The sequence below is a fragment of the Carassius auratus genome, chromosome 19 (assembly GCF_003368295.1).
Source record: "Carassius auratus strain Wakin chromosome 19, ASM336829v1, whole genome shotgun sequence".
Taxonomy (NCBI): Eukaryota; Metazoa; Chordata; class Actinopteri; order Cypriniformes; family Cyprinidae; genus Carassius; species Carassius auratus.
The window spans coordinates 22,380,481-22,394,186 of record NC_039261.1 but is presented as its reverse complement, the minus strand read 5'-3'; the positions used below and the strand labels follow the sequence as shown (position 1 = coordinate 22,394,186).

Below are 13,706 nucleotides of genomic sequence, written 5' to 3'. Positions count from 1 at the left end.
ATATTATTTTTGTTTTATTTTATAAACTTTTATTTTTTATTTTTTATTATTGTATACCATTTTTTACTATTTTACTATTTAAGTAAAATACGTTACTATTTATTTATTTATTTATATATAATGTGTATACCTACTTTTATTTATTTTTGAAAAAAATAAAATAAAAATGCATCAGCAAAATATCTATAATATATTTGCTTTTTAACAGGTCCAGTATATACAGAGATGATCAATAACTTACTCCAGCCATTGCTGAGTGCTCCGAATTGTCGTTTGATCAGACAGAATGTGTTCCACGCTTTACCCAACACGGCCAACACGTTGATCGGACGTGCGGCTCACATCGCGGTGCTCGACTCTGAACTCTTCCTGGAGAAGTTCCTTCTGGTGGCCGGGCTCAACTACTTCAAATAGACATCATGCCTTGAGTTGGGTGGGAGAGCCAATCAGATTACACGTAACGTCAGCCAATCGCATTTCATTTCAGAGTCATAATGAGCTCTGGAATTTTTTTCAATAAGTTCAGTCTTTGGATGCAAAGAATAAAACAGAAATTGAACATTCAGACAATGACTCTGAACAAATATCTGTAAAATCTGTACAGAAAGAACATTGTATACCAAGCAAATAGAAGAAACTAACAGCTGGAGGCCTACACAATCCTTAAAGCTTTATGGTGTAGTAACTTAGCATTGCATAGTCCAAGCTGGAAAATTAATCCTTTGAATGTAAATTCAGTGTGTAGCTTATGTTGTAACAACAGCCTTGGTTCTTCATTCCCTCAAGTCACCGAACGTACAGTGCCGTGAAAAGATTTTTGCCCCTTTCTTGTTTTCTTTTGTTTGTTTTTGCATATTTGTCACACTAAAAAATAAAATTCGGTTTTTAAACGATAATTTCATTTAAGGAAAACAAACAAAAAAAAAAAGCTTTTTTAAACCTACCTGGCCCTACGCAAAAAATGAATTGCTGATGAGAACTGTGAATAACCACATTATTTTAGAAAACAGAGTTAAATTTCACTAGCCACAGCTCTGATTACTGCCAGACCTGTTGAATCAAGAATCACTTAAATTAAGTTAAATTAATGCATTTAGTAGACGCCTTTATCCAAAGCGATTTAAAGTGTATTCAGGCTAACATTTTTTACCTAATATGTGTTCCCTGGGAATCAAACCCACAACCTTTTGTGCTGCTAATGCAATGCTCTACCACTGAGCCACAGGAACAAAACCAGTTATTAGAATTAGGAGGAAATTATTTTTTTTTACGTAGTGCCAGGCAGATTTGGGCAACTTTTTTTCCCTTAATAAATGAAATCATTATTTCTAATCTGAATCATTCAAGTGTGACAAATATGCAAAAAAAAAATAATAATAATAATAATAATAATAAAAAAAAAAAAAAAACAGGCAGGGGGCAAAAACTTTTTCACAGCACTGTATATTTGCTGCACCCTTTGTAACTTGAAGAGGTCGATATCACTGGACTTTATACTTGAAGAGTAAACTGGATCACTGATGTTTGAGTTTCGTGTTACGAGAACACCTCAGTGTTGTCATGTTTCTTTTTATGGAGTCATTCTTTTATAGTTTGTGTGTTTTGTCTGTGTTATGTTGTGAAGTGAGAGTCTCACTGTGAAATAAGCCAGCTCCATTGTGTTTTCTCTATTGTGATTCAATACGTTCTGTCTGTTTCCCCTGTAAACGTGTTCATTAGGTGCGCAGAGATCATGATCTGAATGTGTTTACCATTCCAGCCTTAACTATCACAAAGTGAGAATTTCTACTGTTTCAATGCTACTTTCATTCATTTTAAATGGTTAGTTCACTAATATGAACATCTTGTCATCATTTACTCACCCTTCATGTCATTCCAAACCTGTGTTCTTCTTTCTTCCATGGTACACAAAAAGGAGTGTAATGTCCAAAAATGACAATATAGCCGTATAGAAACATGGCAAAAGCAGTCATTATAAGGTGATTTTAAAATGATACATTAATGTCAGACATTTTCAAATTAATTTGCTGCAGTTCAATTGTTTAATGGCTGGCATTCAGGATGACTACATACTGTATTCTGGATTGGATGGGCTCAAATAAATGGGACAGAGGATTTGGCAGCGAATTTACTAGAAAATGATTGATCTTTTGTAAAATATTCTTCCAACATAAACAGAACACTATGATACTTAGTGTTTTCAGGGCAGTATTGTGCAATCCTTGAAATCCAACTGGTCTTCTTTCTTGCATACTTTTTACATGAATCCGAATATCTGTAGTCGTTACACTGCAAAATTAGCACATCATTTGATTTTGTGCACAAATATGTTTGTAAGACATACGGAATCCATTGTACATTAAGGCGAAATCAAAAAACCACTGAAACTACTTTTCAAAACTTTGGGATTGGTAAGATTTTTTTCCTGTATTTTTTAAATAATACTTTTACGCTCACTAGGGCTGCATTTATGTGATCATAAATACAGTAAAAACAGTAATGCAGTGAAATATTTACTTTATTATATTGTAAAACGTAAATTATTCCTGTGATGCAAAGCTGGATTTTCATCATCGTGAAGACTGGAATAATAAAAGTGATTCGGAAGACTGTGGAGAGTGTTCTGAATTACTTTCATATCTCAGTCATCAGTGTGCAGATTAATATTTTTGTGCAAACTGACTTTTTTTTTTTTCATGACTCCTTTGATGACTCGAATGTTCAAAAGAACATAATTTATTTTTTTGTAACATTATAAATGTGTTTACTACCACTGAGAAATGTAAAGCATCCTTTTTGAATAAAAGTATAAATTAAAGAAAAAAAAACTTTTTGAATGGTAGCATATCTAAAACTTTATTAGCTTGCATTTCCTATATCTTATTTTAGATTAGCATTTTTCATATTTTATTACATATTTTATTGTTTAAGTTAGGGATTGTTCATTGAAAACCCCATAAAAATCTGCTGAAATGTCCCAGTGTTTATGGTGGTTGCAGCCTTGTTGTTTGTTTTATATATTTTATAGTCTGTTCTTTGTCGTGTAACATGTTCTACTGTATTTGCAAATTTCTGCACATTGTTTGGGTATCATAAGATAAACAAAATGGTGTAAAATCACGTGGTTATGTAAGCTTTTGGTTCTTTCTGGTCTTGTTTAGCACTGTACTCCTCGTGAGCAGCTAATCTTATTTATTGTATTGTATCACACTGGATTAACCTCGATTTGATCTCTTTGATGCCCTATAACGCTTAGTTTCTGTCTTTAGCTGTCCGCTCCTCAAGGGTAACACTTACAAACATCTCACTGCAGCCACACCTCAAGTTTTCACCTCCTTCAGCATCTTTAGCTCTTGTTTTCGGGGAGTTCTGGGTCTGATTCAGCCGCCGTCAGCAGCGTGTGATTGGGTTTAGATCAGCGCCGCCGTGTCAGCAGAGTTAGAAGATGCCCTTTCTGTCCCTGCTGAGCTTTTATGTAAGCGCTGACTGACGCTCGATTAGTCAGTACGTACGCTGTCACCGTGATTGATGTTAATTTAACCGTGTCACGTGACTCTGCTGCTTTTGTTACCGCTGAAGGAGCCACCAGGCTTAACGCTCCATTACCCATCATGCTCTGCTGCGCTGAGCTTGTTTGTTTGTTTGTTTGCTAGCTAATTTGGGCTGATGGCAGAGTTTGCTCACACAAGTCAAGCGCATTAATTATGGAAACAGAGCTGAATTGCGGTGTGAATACTGACCAAGAGCAAAAGCAGGTGTAAAATATAGTACTTAAATACTGGGAAAAAAAAGTGTATTTTTCTCACAGCGGTATTAACAGAATCTATACATTTAAAAAAATAATACTTAAACCCTCCATTAACTCATATTCAATTCTATTTTTCTGGCTAATTTTTTCTTCATTTCTTTTTTTCTGTTTAATCAAATGTAATTGGTGAGAAAGAACCAAAAAGTGTTGATGTATTTCTAAACAATAGAAGTTGGGATGAAATCCTTCCCTTTTCTCTGTGAACATCCCGTTGGCCTCAGAAATGTGTCACATGAAGGAAGTAAGACGGGTTATGAAGGACGTTTCACAATTTTTAAACATCTTTCCTTTCACAATGCTCTTCAATTTAATAATGGTAACAGACATCTATAACACAAATAACTCCCATTCAAATCAAAGATTTAAGAGGCAGAGGTAGCTCGTCTCTGTAAATCTCTGTTTTTACTTCGGAGCCATTTTTTCCAGCATACGTTTGTGTTTTCATCCAGATCCAGAATGTGTAAACAGATGAAAATGTATTCACTGTGAGATTGTAACGTGTTCATTTAACATATATATATATATATATATATATATATATATATATATATATATATATATATATACACTTTTTTTATCAATATGTATTGTTCACATCTGTGCCAATGATATTCTGATGTTTTTTCAATGTTTGCTTTAATTACTGTACGTGTCCCTCGTAGTAGCTTATGCCCAAATATATAAATAAGTACAGTATATATTCCATGTACATTAAGAAATATCACCTTATATTATGATCAAATGAAGTATTACAATAAATAGTATTCTTCTTTTAAAAGTAGACTTTGTTTCTTTGTTTTTTTTTGCACCAACTTCACAGTAGTCAAATAAACATTTGACATTTTATTTAAATGATGTCCTGGTCATTTTGATGTAGACAGGATTTTCTTTTTCCGAACATTCTAGTTAATGTTATGGCACTGGACAAAAACCTAATGATAGGTGTAACAACTGGATCATTTTTGCACTTTTGGGGGGATTTTCTCCCCACTTTGTTACCAGCATAGAAAGATATCTAATAGACCTCATCGATATGATCTTCAGTTTTTGAGTGAATTGAGAAGAAAGTTAATTGAAAGAAAAAGATGACAAAAATGAATCCAATATTGATGATAAAACAACGATCACCAAATTAGGTGAAGGATTTTCAGCACAACAAGAGTTAAATGTAGCATATTGTTAAACAGATGAGATGCATTCAAGTACACACACACACACACACACACACACACATATATGAACTATATTACTTGAAGCACTTAATGCCAATGTTTTACAGTGATTTCGCCACCATCCAAGAAGACTTTGTGTGCATAAGAATACCTCTACATCACTTTAGAATGTTTTTTCTAAATATCTGGCCTTTATATTTATAACCACACACTGTAAATCACAAGAGTGTTTAGTTGCTATTAGCGTCTTCACTAAATCATAAAGATTAGAGCTGAAAAATGAAGTGCAGACCTCAATAACTTGACCTTGAATTGAAGGAGGATTACACAATTCAAAGCACGACAGCAAGTACGCAACATTCATTTCATCCCGTAACAAATCCAGAGAGATTCCCAGGTATTAATGAGACACAAACCCGAAGGCTCCCGGCGCAAAATGCTGTAAATCCTCTTAATGTTCTCGTACGTTGAGAAACAAGCGTTCTCGCTCAGCCGCGAGGATGCCGACACCATCAAACCAATCAAAGCCTGCCAAAATGTGAGTCCCCTGGCTGTGAGGGATTTCCTCAGGAAATATATTCACGTCCTGGCATGTGTTTAGAAGAGTCATTTTTCTTTTTCTCTCAGCCTGTTTGTCATTTAACTCAAAGCTTTGGCATGGCCTGCAAGGAGACTCAGAATCGTATCAATGAAGCCGTTTCCTCCCACGACGGTGAACAAACGGACGGGGCCCTCAGACAGATGGCAGCCTTTTAGATACACGCTGATACAATAAAGCTTTTCATTCATCACTTATCAAGCAACAAACAAGCACGAAATGAAATGAAACAAAGACAGCGAAGCCCATTTACCACCGGCGTTTGATCTGGGGCACGCCGATTTCAAGAACGGGTGGCGCTGGTCTTCTGGGACCAATGCAGTTCTGCTTATATGGGTGTGTTTTTTCGTGCAGCCAGTAGGCGGAAATGATTTTTGCCATTAAATCCATCACAGGCCCTGTTTGAAAGAGTATTCATTAGTTAGCGATGCAGTGTGGGAAGCAGCTGGTCATTATTAGTCCCTCGACGAGCGTTTTCAAGGAAGCCATTGTCAATAAATGAGAACTCCGGCAGGAGTAATTAGCGTCCTAGAAATCCGACTGCACGGACAGTACTATCCTCTCACAAGGCCTCATTAGAGCATATGACACCGATGGGAGAACGATAGCCAGATTAAAAATGACAAAAGGAGCAGGTAGCAACCTTACTGTATGCTAAGCTGCTGTTTTTGCTTATTGTGTAAGAGTTTCTAAGAGTATTCTAAATGCTATTCTATATTTAGCGCTACCATTTAAAAGTCGAGCTGATTTTTTCAAATGTCTTTGCACTTATGCTGCATTTACTAGATCAAAAATAAAAAAAATAAAATAAAGAAAGAAAGAATTGTGCAATATTATTACAATTTAACTGAACAGTTTTTTTATTATTATTATTATTTGAATATATTTTAAAATGTAATTTATTTCTGTGATGCAAAGCAGAATTTTTCAGCATCATCACTCCAGACTTCAGCATCACATGATCCTTCAGAAAGTATTCTAATATTCTGATTTTCTGCTCAAGAAACAATTCCTATTATTATCAATGTTGAAAACAGCTTTGATGCTTAATATTTTTCTGGGGACCATTTTTCCAGGGTACTATGATGAATTATTTGATTCCACTGAAAGTAAAAAATATAAAAATAAATAAATAAATAAACTGAATTTATTAGAAATTTTAAAAAATAAATAAAATAATAAATAAGGGATTTAATGCATGCTTGCTCAACAAAAATAATTAATTTCTTAAAAAAAAAAAGAAAGAAAAAAAAAAGATTGCTAGTGTATATTCCAAGACTTCTGAAACACTTTAATAGCATTTCAGTTTCAGTTGTTATTCATTGTCAATCTCCTATCCTTCAAAACTCTTTTTCACTTGTCTGCACTTCATTGTACATTATTAAAATCTGGCATGTTGTGACTGGTTATGAGAGCATATGTCACCAATGGCTTAAGACCGGTCTATCTCGATGCGTCATATCACATGTGAATATGTGTTAGAGAAGGTTTTCAGTGAATAGCAGCTCAATAGCACTTCAGTCTGTTCCTCACTTGAGGAGGCTTGGAATATAACCACTTCATGATGTCCTTTTTTGAGCTTTAAAAAAAGGTCACTATTCAATTACTGGCTTTACGTTCAACAGGAGAAAGAAAACCACACAGGTTTGAAATAACATGAGGATTTTCATGTTTAGTTGAACTGTTCCTTTGAATAAATGTTATAGCAAAAGGTTCAAAAGAGCTTTTTGACAAGCTGTTTTCTGCAAGCAAACAGATGAAGTCTGCAGGTATGAGATGATTTCATACAAAACACATTCTGTTCTGTGACATTCCTTCAATCCACACGCTCACAAGAGCCTGACACCCCAAACACCTACAAGACAGAAGTTTGACAAGAAACCAAAGCCAGTGGAGAAATCAAGTGTCCATCACGGCACACATCCTCGTGAATGGTGCATCACGTTCTGCCATGTTCTGTTGCTTTTAAGGGCTTGTTCTTAAGACACAGCTGAAGATGTATACTTATCAACTATAAATGTGGCCATCTGTGCTTTTTGCAGATCTGCCTGTCTTATAAGCACTGTTACAATGTTAAAGCAAAGTATTGATGAGTGGTGTTTGCAAAGGCAAGAATCACTATTACTATTGCTCATGCTAGATTTGAACTCATTTGACAGCTTTTTTTGCTAAAAATAATGGTTCTTTGTTGGCATCGAGGAATCCTTCCACTGAAAAAAAGGTTCTTTATATTGGAAAAAACATGTTCTTTAGTTTTTCAAAATGTAAATCTTCACATGGAGGTAAAAAAAGTGGTTCTTTTAAGAACTATTCACTCAAAGATCTTAAGGGAACCCAAATAGGTTCTTCTATGGCACTGCTACAAAAAAAAAAATAAATAAATAAAATAAATCAGACCTTTTATTTTTAAGAGCAGACATGAAAAATGTCTCAAATCATGTGGCTGTGAGCTGTGTCATTAGGTAAATGACAGCGGCATATCTTTTTTTTGACAAAAATGTCACTGATTTAGATTAGAGAAGTCTAACCATGCTGGAAATTCATCTGCAGCTTTGTTTTGGACCATTGTAGCGGGTTTCTAGCTAGCCAAGCTTGTTTAAGTCATCTTGGATCACCAACAAACCAGCCACCGGTTGGTCACACCAGTTTAAAGGTGCAAAGAACATCATGGCTGGTAGACCTGCTAATTACCAGCTTGGACTTCAAAAATGAAATGAAATCAAGATTCTTTAATGGCATTGATGGTTTCATGAAGAACCTTTAGCATCCAGGGACCCGTTTAATTCCACAAACGGTCCTTTATAGTGAAAAAAGTTTTTTAAGATCTTAAAATGTTCTTCACATTAAGAAAAGTAAGTCTTTAAATAATGGTTCACTGGAACCAAAAATGATTCTTCTATGATATTCTGTGGAAACCCCTCTTTGAAACATTATTTTCCTTCATTTTGACCCCCTTTTCTGAAACTAGCAAACACCGAAACCATCCAAGCATTGAGTTTTGCACTGGCAAACAGCCATCTCATTTTCCTTTAGATGTATTTACTCCCACCTTGCTGTCTCGTTCTCTCTTAGTTTGTCTCGCTCCCAGACAGATAGCTGTTCTTAGTGTTAACAGAAAGTTGAGTCATCTGCCTCATTACCTGGAGCAAGCCGTTAAATGGTCCATTATCAAACGTGATAGCTGCTTTTCTGCAGGAGGAGAGACGTGGGCAGACGTTACTGGAGATCTGCGGTCTGTGTTTCGCTGAAATGAGATCACAGCTTATACCACACATGATTTATGTTAAAGGAATCTTTTAAGATTCATGATCACATATCACATACATTCACTATTATTATTATTTTTATTGTAGTAACAGTAAAAATTATATTTCAAATAAACCATGTTTTTTTTTTTTTCAAATTTCTATTCATCCTCATCCAGAACATTCCTTTAAACTATACATAAATATATTTTTCCTTGCATTTTTTATGTTTTGGAAAGAGACAACAGTTTAACAAGATCTTACATATTTACAGGTCACATGATCTTGCTTACAGCAGCCTGTTGTAGGAGAAGCAACATGTTCAGCGTGTTTTCCAGCAAGCTCTCTGGGCTTGTCATGTGTGATGGATGTAGAAACGCATCCCAGACTGAAAGCGAGCTGCTTTGGGAGGACACAGACTGGCCCCGGAGCCGTGTTTCAGGGATATGACGGATCTAGACGACTGAAGGTAACCACAGGTCTGTCTCGTACAGGATAAGAGTTCAACTGTTAGAGCTGGAATTGATTAGTGTGCTTGGGATTGAAATGATTGATTAATGATTTAAAAGTGCATCTTTAATAGGTTAGAGCAAAAGTTTGCAACCTTTTGGGCATAAGGTGACATTTTTTATTTTTCTGGATAACCACTATGCCAATACTTTTTGAATTTTTTATAAATAAATAAATATACTATATATATTATTATTATATAACAATATATTATTATTATTATTATTATTATTATTATTATTATTGTTATTGTTATTGTTATTGTTATTGTTATTATTATTATTATCATCATCATCATTATTATTATTATTATTGCATGATGCAATTCGGGCATTTTTATGATTATTTTTTATATTATTTTTAATTTATTTTTTTTGTCTTAATTCCAGTCTGCTCAGTTGCTAGAGATAGTGTTTTTTTCCATATTATTTTAAAATGTGAAATATTATTACAATTTAAATGTCTATTTTAATATATTTCACAAGCTGAATTTTCAGCATCCATTTCTCCATTCATCTACTATCATAGAAATAAGCTGATTTCGTGATTAAGAAAATAAAATTGTTGTTTTTATAATTATTGTTAAAATCAATGTGTTGTTTATTTTATTTTATTCATTGATCCATTCATTTAGGATTTATAAATATATATATATGTAATATATTATATAATTTGAATTAGATTTCATTTTTATATTCGGTTATTAATTTCAGGTTAATTTCTGCTCCTGCATTCAAAGTATCTCAAAATTAATTTTGAGCCTGTTTATTATTTATCAGCTGAGATTAATACTTCAAAATCCAGCAAAGATAAAAACCATCAGGTATAAAATGAACAGCAAAAAAAAAAAAAAAAAAAAAAAAAAAAAAAATAGAGACTAGAGCAAACTAGATCTGATGACAGATTAATAATAAAAAATAAATAAAAAAGTTGAGAATGAGCAATCTGTGTTCAGTTTCTAAGGTTGTTTCACACCACTAGATGGCAGTCAGTATCTCTGTGCTGAAGTCCAGGCAAAGGGCACTGACCTCAGTCCACAAAGAGAAACATTCACACACATATTCACACAAAAAAAAAAAAAAAAAAAAAAAACACATATTCACAAATATGAATAAATTGGCCAAAATGTGAGATTTTGACGTTACCGACGTGTTTCAGGTCACAGCCAGTCTAAAAGCTGAAATGAAAATAAATAAATGTTAATAGCCACTGTCATATCTCTGAAAGCTTAAACACGTGTCATACTGCACAAGCCTCAAATATCTCATTCTGATAGTTTTCAGCAAATCTTACAGCCGGTGTTGTGCAGCGTGAGTGTGCGCCGGTTTGACCTCTGGCTGCGTATAGGTCACGTCTCTGGTTTTGCTGACATTCCTAATGAAAGCTGAGAGCATTTCTAGCCATCAGCGAGGAGGCGAGCGCACAATGAATATCGATCTTCAGACATTTAACAATTTACCGTAACTGCCTCCATCCAGCGGGTGCAAAGGATGTTCCTTTCCTATTCCCACCTCCAGACGCTACACAGGAACTACTTCTGTAACCATGGCAATATCTTCCCTTGACGTGATGCGGGTTTGATGATGGTGAACTGGCCGGTCAGTGGGCATTTTGAAGCTGCGCTACACCCACCGATCAGCTCTAAACATGCAGCAGCTCACCCGTGATATTCCTCTCTTTGACTATACACTAGAGGTTAACATGTCCTCTTGTGTTCTCAGATGAGAGGAGGACAGAGATGGAGGAATGGAGAGGCGGAGGCAAGAAAGAGCAAAAGAGATGATGAAATGGAGTGTGAAAGAGAGAGTAGCCCCGAAATCTTGACCCAAATACAAATGTCTCCACAGCAAGGATTTGAGAACAAAACAGCGATTTTAGCAGTGTTTTCACACCGGGCCGTCCTGAAAGGCTTTGAGCATGTGTGCATGCAGGCTGTGTATGGAAATGAAACGGGATAAATGTGTGAATTTATCCTCTTATGAACACCAACCATCTGTCGAAAGGGCCTCTGGTGCCTTTAATGGAACCATAACATTTCATAATGCCGCTAATATAATAGAATATCCCCTTCTGATCTTTATATGGGCCATTCCTGTTATGCTGTATTTTTTGAACTAATTAAAAATGAATATGTCTGTTCTAATTTAAGCAAGTATTTCAAAAAGATTTTTACACACTGTACGTATAAAGAAAATAAACCCGATTCTTACAGGATCCTAATAAAGATCTGCAGTTGGTCATTGCTCTGTGATTGAGAGTCAGTTTACATGATCAGTCTGATATCTTATTAAGCATCTTTTTAAAATGTTCATAACAGGATGAGAGAAACTAATAACTAATAAAAAAACATTGCATAGTTAATCAACTCCTCTGCTACTTGATGATATTGTTTTTCATCCAAAATGATGCCATGTTTTAGAGATGATATCAATAGTGAATTGTTAGTGGACTATCAATTAAACGAGTCTTCCAAAATAATCATTTTGTTCAGAGAAAATGAAGAACATTTCTTTATGAACTGACAGTTGTCTAGCACACGAAGCTAAAAAAGAAAGAAAGAAAGAAAGAAAAAGAAAGAAAGAAAGAAAAACAACCAATTAAATAAAATGACAGAAAATTCATTCCATTCTCACTTTAATGTGATTTGCATCTTATTAATAAATGATTTATTAAAATATAAAAAAATACAAAGCAGTTATTTTTATAAATGAAAATTTTTTATAATATTACTGGATTTTTGATCAAATAAATAATGGTTTAATGATTTTAACAAACACAAACTTTTGAAGGTTAGTATATTATGAGGTCATGAAATGTAATGCATAACAGGAATGCTCCATTTCAAGATGGATTTTAAGAAAGAACGTAGAAAAAAACTTTGGTATATGAATAATTTTGAGGGCTGTTCACACCAAAAGCAATTTGCAACCGCAATGCACATTTTTACTGAGAGATGATCTGAGGTGACGTGAAGCACAGAAACCAGCAGAAATGCAGAGAATGCATTGTATTCTTTCCATTAGAAGACACCAAGTGTGCAACCTATATTTCATCGAGATGATCTGCTTTTTTCTTGTCATTCTTCTCTTTCTCCTCACAGAATGACATCCAAATACACTTGCGACGACATTAAAATTCACGCCTGTCACTTCAAAGCAAGAATCTCTCTATTATTATGTGAATACACATGGTGAGAGTTAAACTGTGATGTTCGCAACTGGATGTTGCATAAATTCCCAGAGCAGGTGATTATTAAGTCTCTGAGGTCTCACAGCTTCTTCTTCTGAGAGATTCCGGATTTAGGGAAACTTGGGCAGCGATTTTAAATATGAAATCCCATAATCTCAGATAATCTAAAGAGATCAGAGCAAAAGGAAGTAAGCTTAATGCTGTATAACGACTGTTGATCCTTGTAAAGTTCGACACAACAACATAAAACATGTTTTACGCAAATGGACTAAACATTATGTAAAACGACTGAAACCGAAATGACAGTATGCTTTAAAAGTCAAATCTTCACTGCAGTGTACTGTACCGCTGGTCTAACACCCCAAAGATGCATAGAATTAGATATTTTCTTGCTAAAACTGTGTTTTATGACAGATTAACCTTGATCCTGGACGTTTTGAGATGATCTGCTCTGTGACTGATACATATGGTGCATCTCGTCTGTCCTCATATTAACTTTGAAATCCGATCAGCGGATAAAGCCGTAAAACTTGTCACAGGTTGTGCCGACCTGAGTTCATCTTGTCATATGGGACAGGGTTTAGTAAGCTCCTCTCTTTGAACTCCGGAGGAATTTCCCAAACACACTTCCACCATCCAGTTTAGCACTCTTCAAAACTTACAGACAGTGACATGTTGTCTGGTCCTCCCTCCCATTCCTTCATTACACTCGTTCCCCAGTGTCTTCCCTTCACTCATGTTCGGCTTTCTATTCTGAAGTCAGTAATAAACCAACTGAAGCATGCTTTCAAACACCTAGCGCTGAATCTGAATCGCATTCTGCCCACAGACCCCTCAGGCCACCCGCAGGCCTCTGCACGACTCCCAATATGAGGTCCGACTCAAATAATCCCAAGGATTTGTTTGACTGTGATGGAAAAATCTGAAACATCTGACTATTTCCAAAACATCACATGACTTTTGGAATATGCCACACTAGGCATCACACACTTGCTGACTTGTTTATTCTTCCTGCATTTTTTTATTAAGTCAAGCCTCACTATTACTATTGCCTATAGCCATGCTGCGTAATAAACTGTTCAAAAGATTGGGGTCAGTTTATTTTCTTTTTCTATTTTTAGGAAATTTACTCTTTTATTCAGATCGGATACATTCAATTGACTAAAAAATACAATTATAATGTA

General features: G+C 35.0%; 1 protein-coding gene across 3 annotated transcripts in view; it reads left to right on the top strand.

Annotated features, from left to right (window-relative positions):
• The window catches only part of LOC113119841 (protein FAM135B-like), a 45,487-nt gene extending 44,427 nt beyond the window's left edge, over positions 1–1,060 (top strand). For all 3 annotated transcript variants that reach the window (XM_026289523.1, XM_026289525.1, XM_026289524.1), the window contains exon 20: positions 209–1,060. In XM_026289523.1, coding sequence (XP_026145308.1) covers positions 209–414 — 206 coding nt within the window. In that variant the 3' untranslated portion in view covers positions 415–1,060. The remainder of the gene's footprint in view (positions 1–208) is intronic.
• Positions 1,061–13,706: the final 12,646 nt, after the last annotated feature.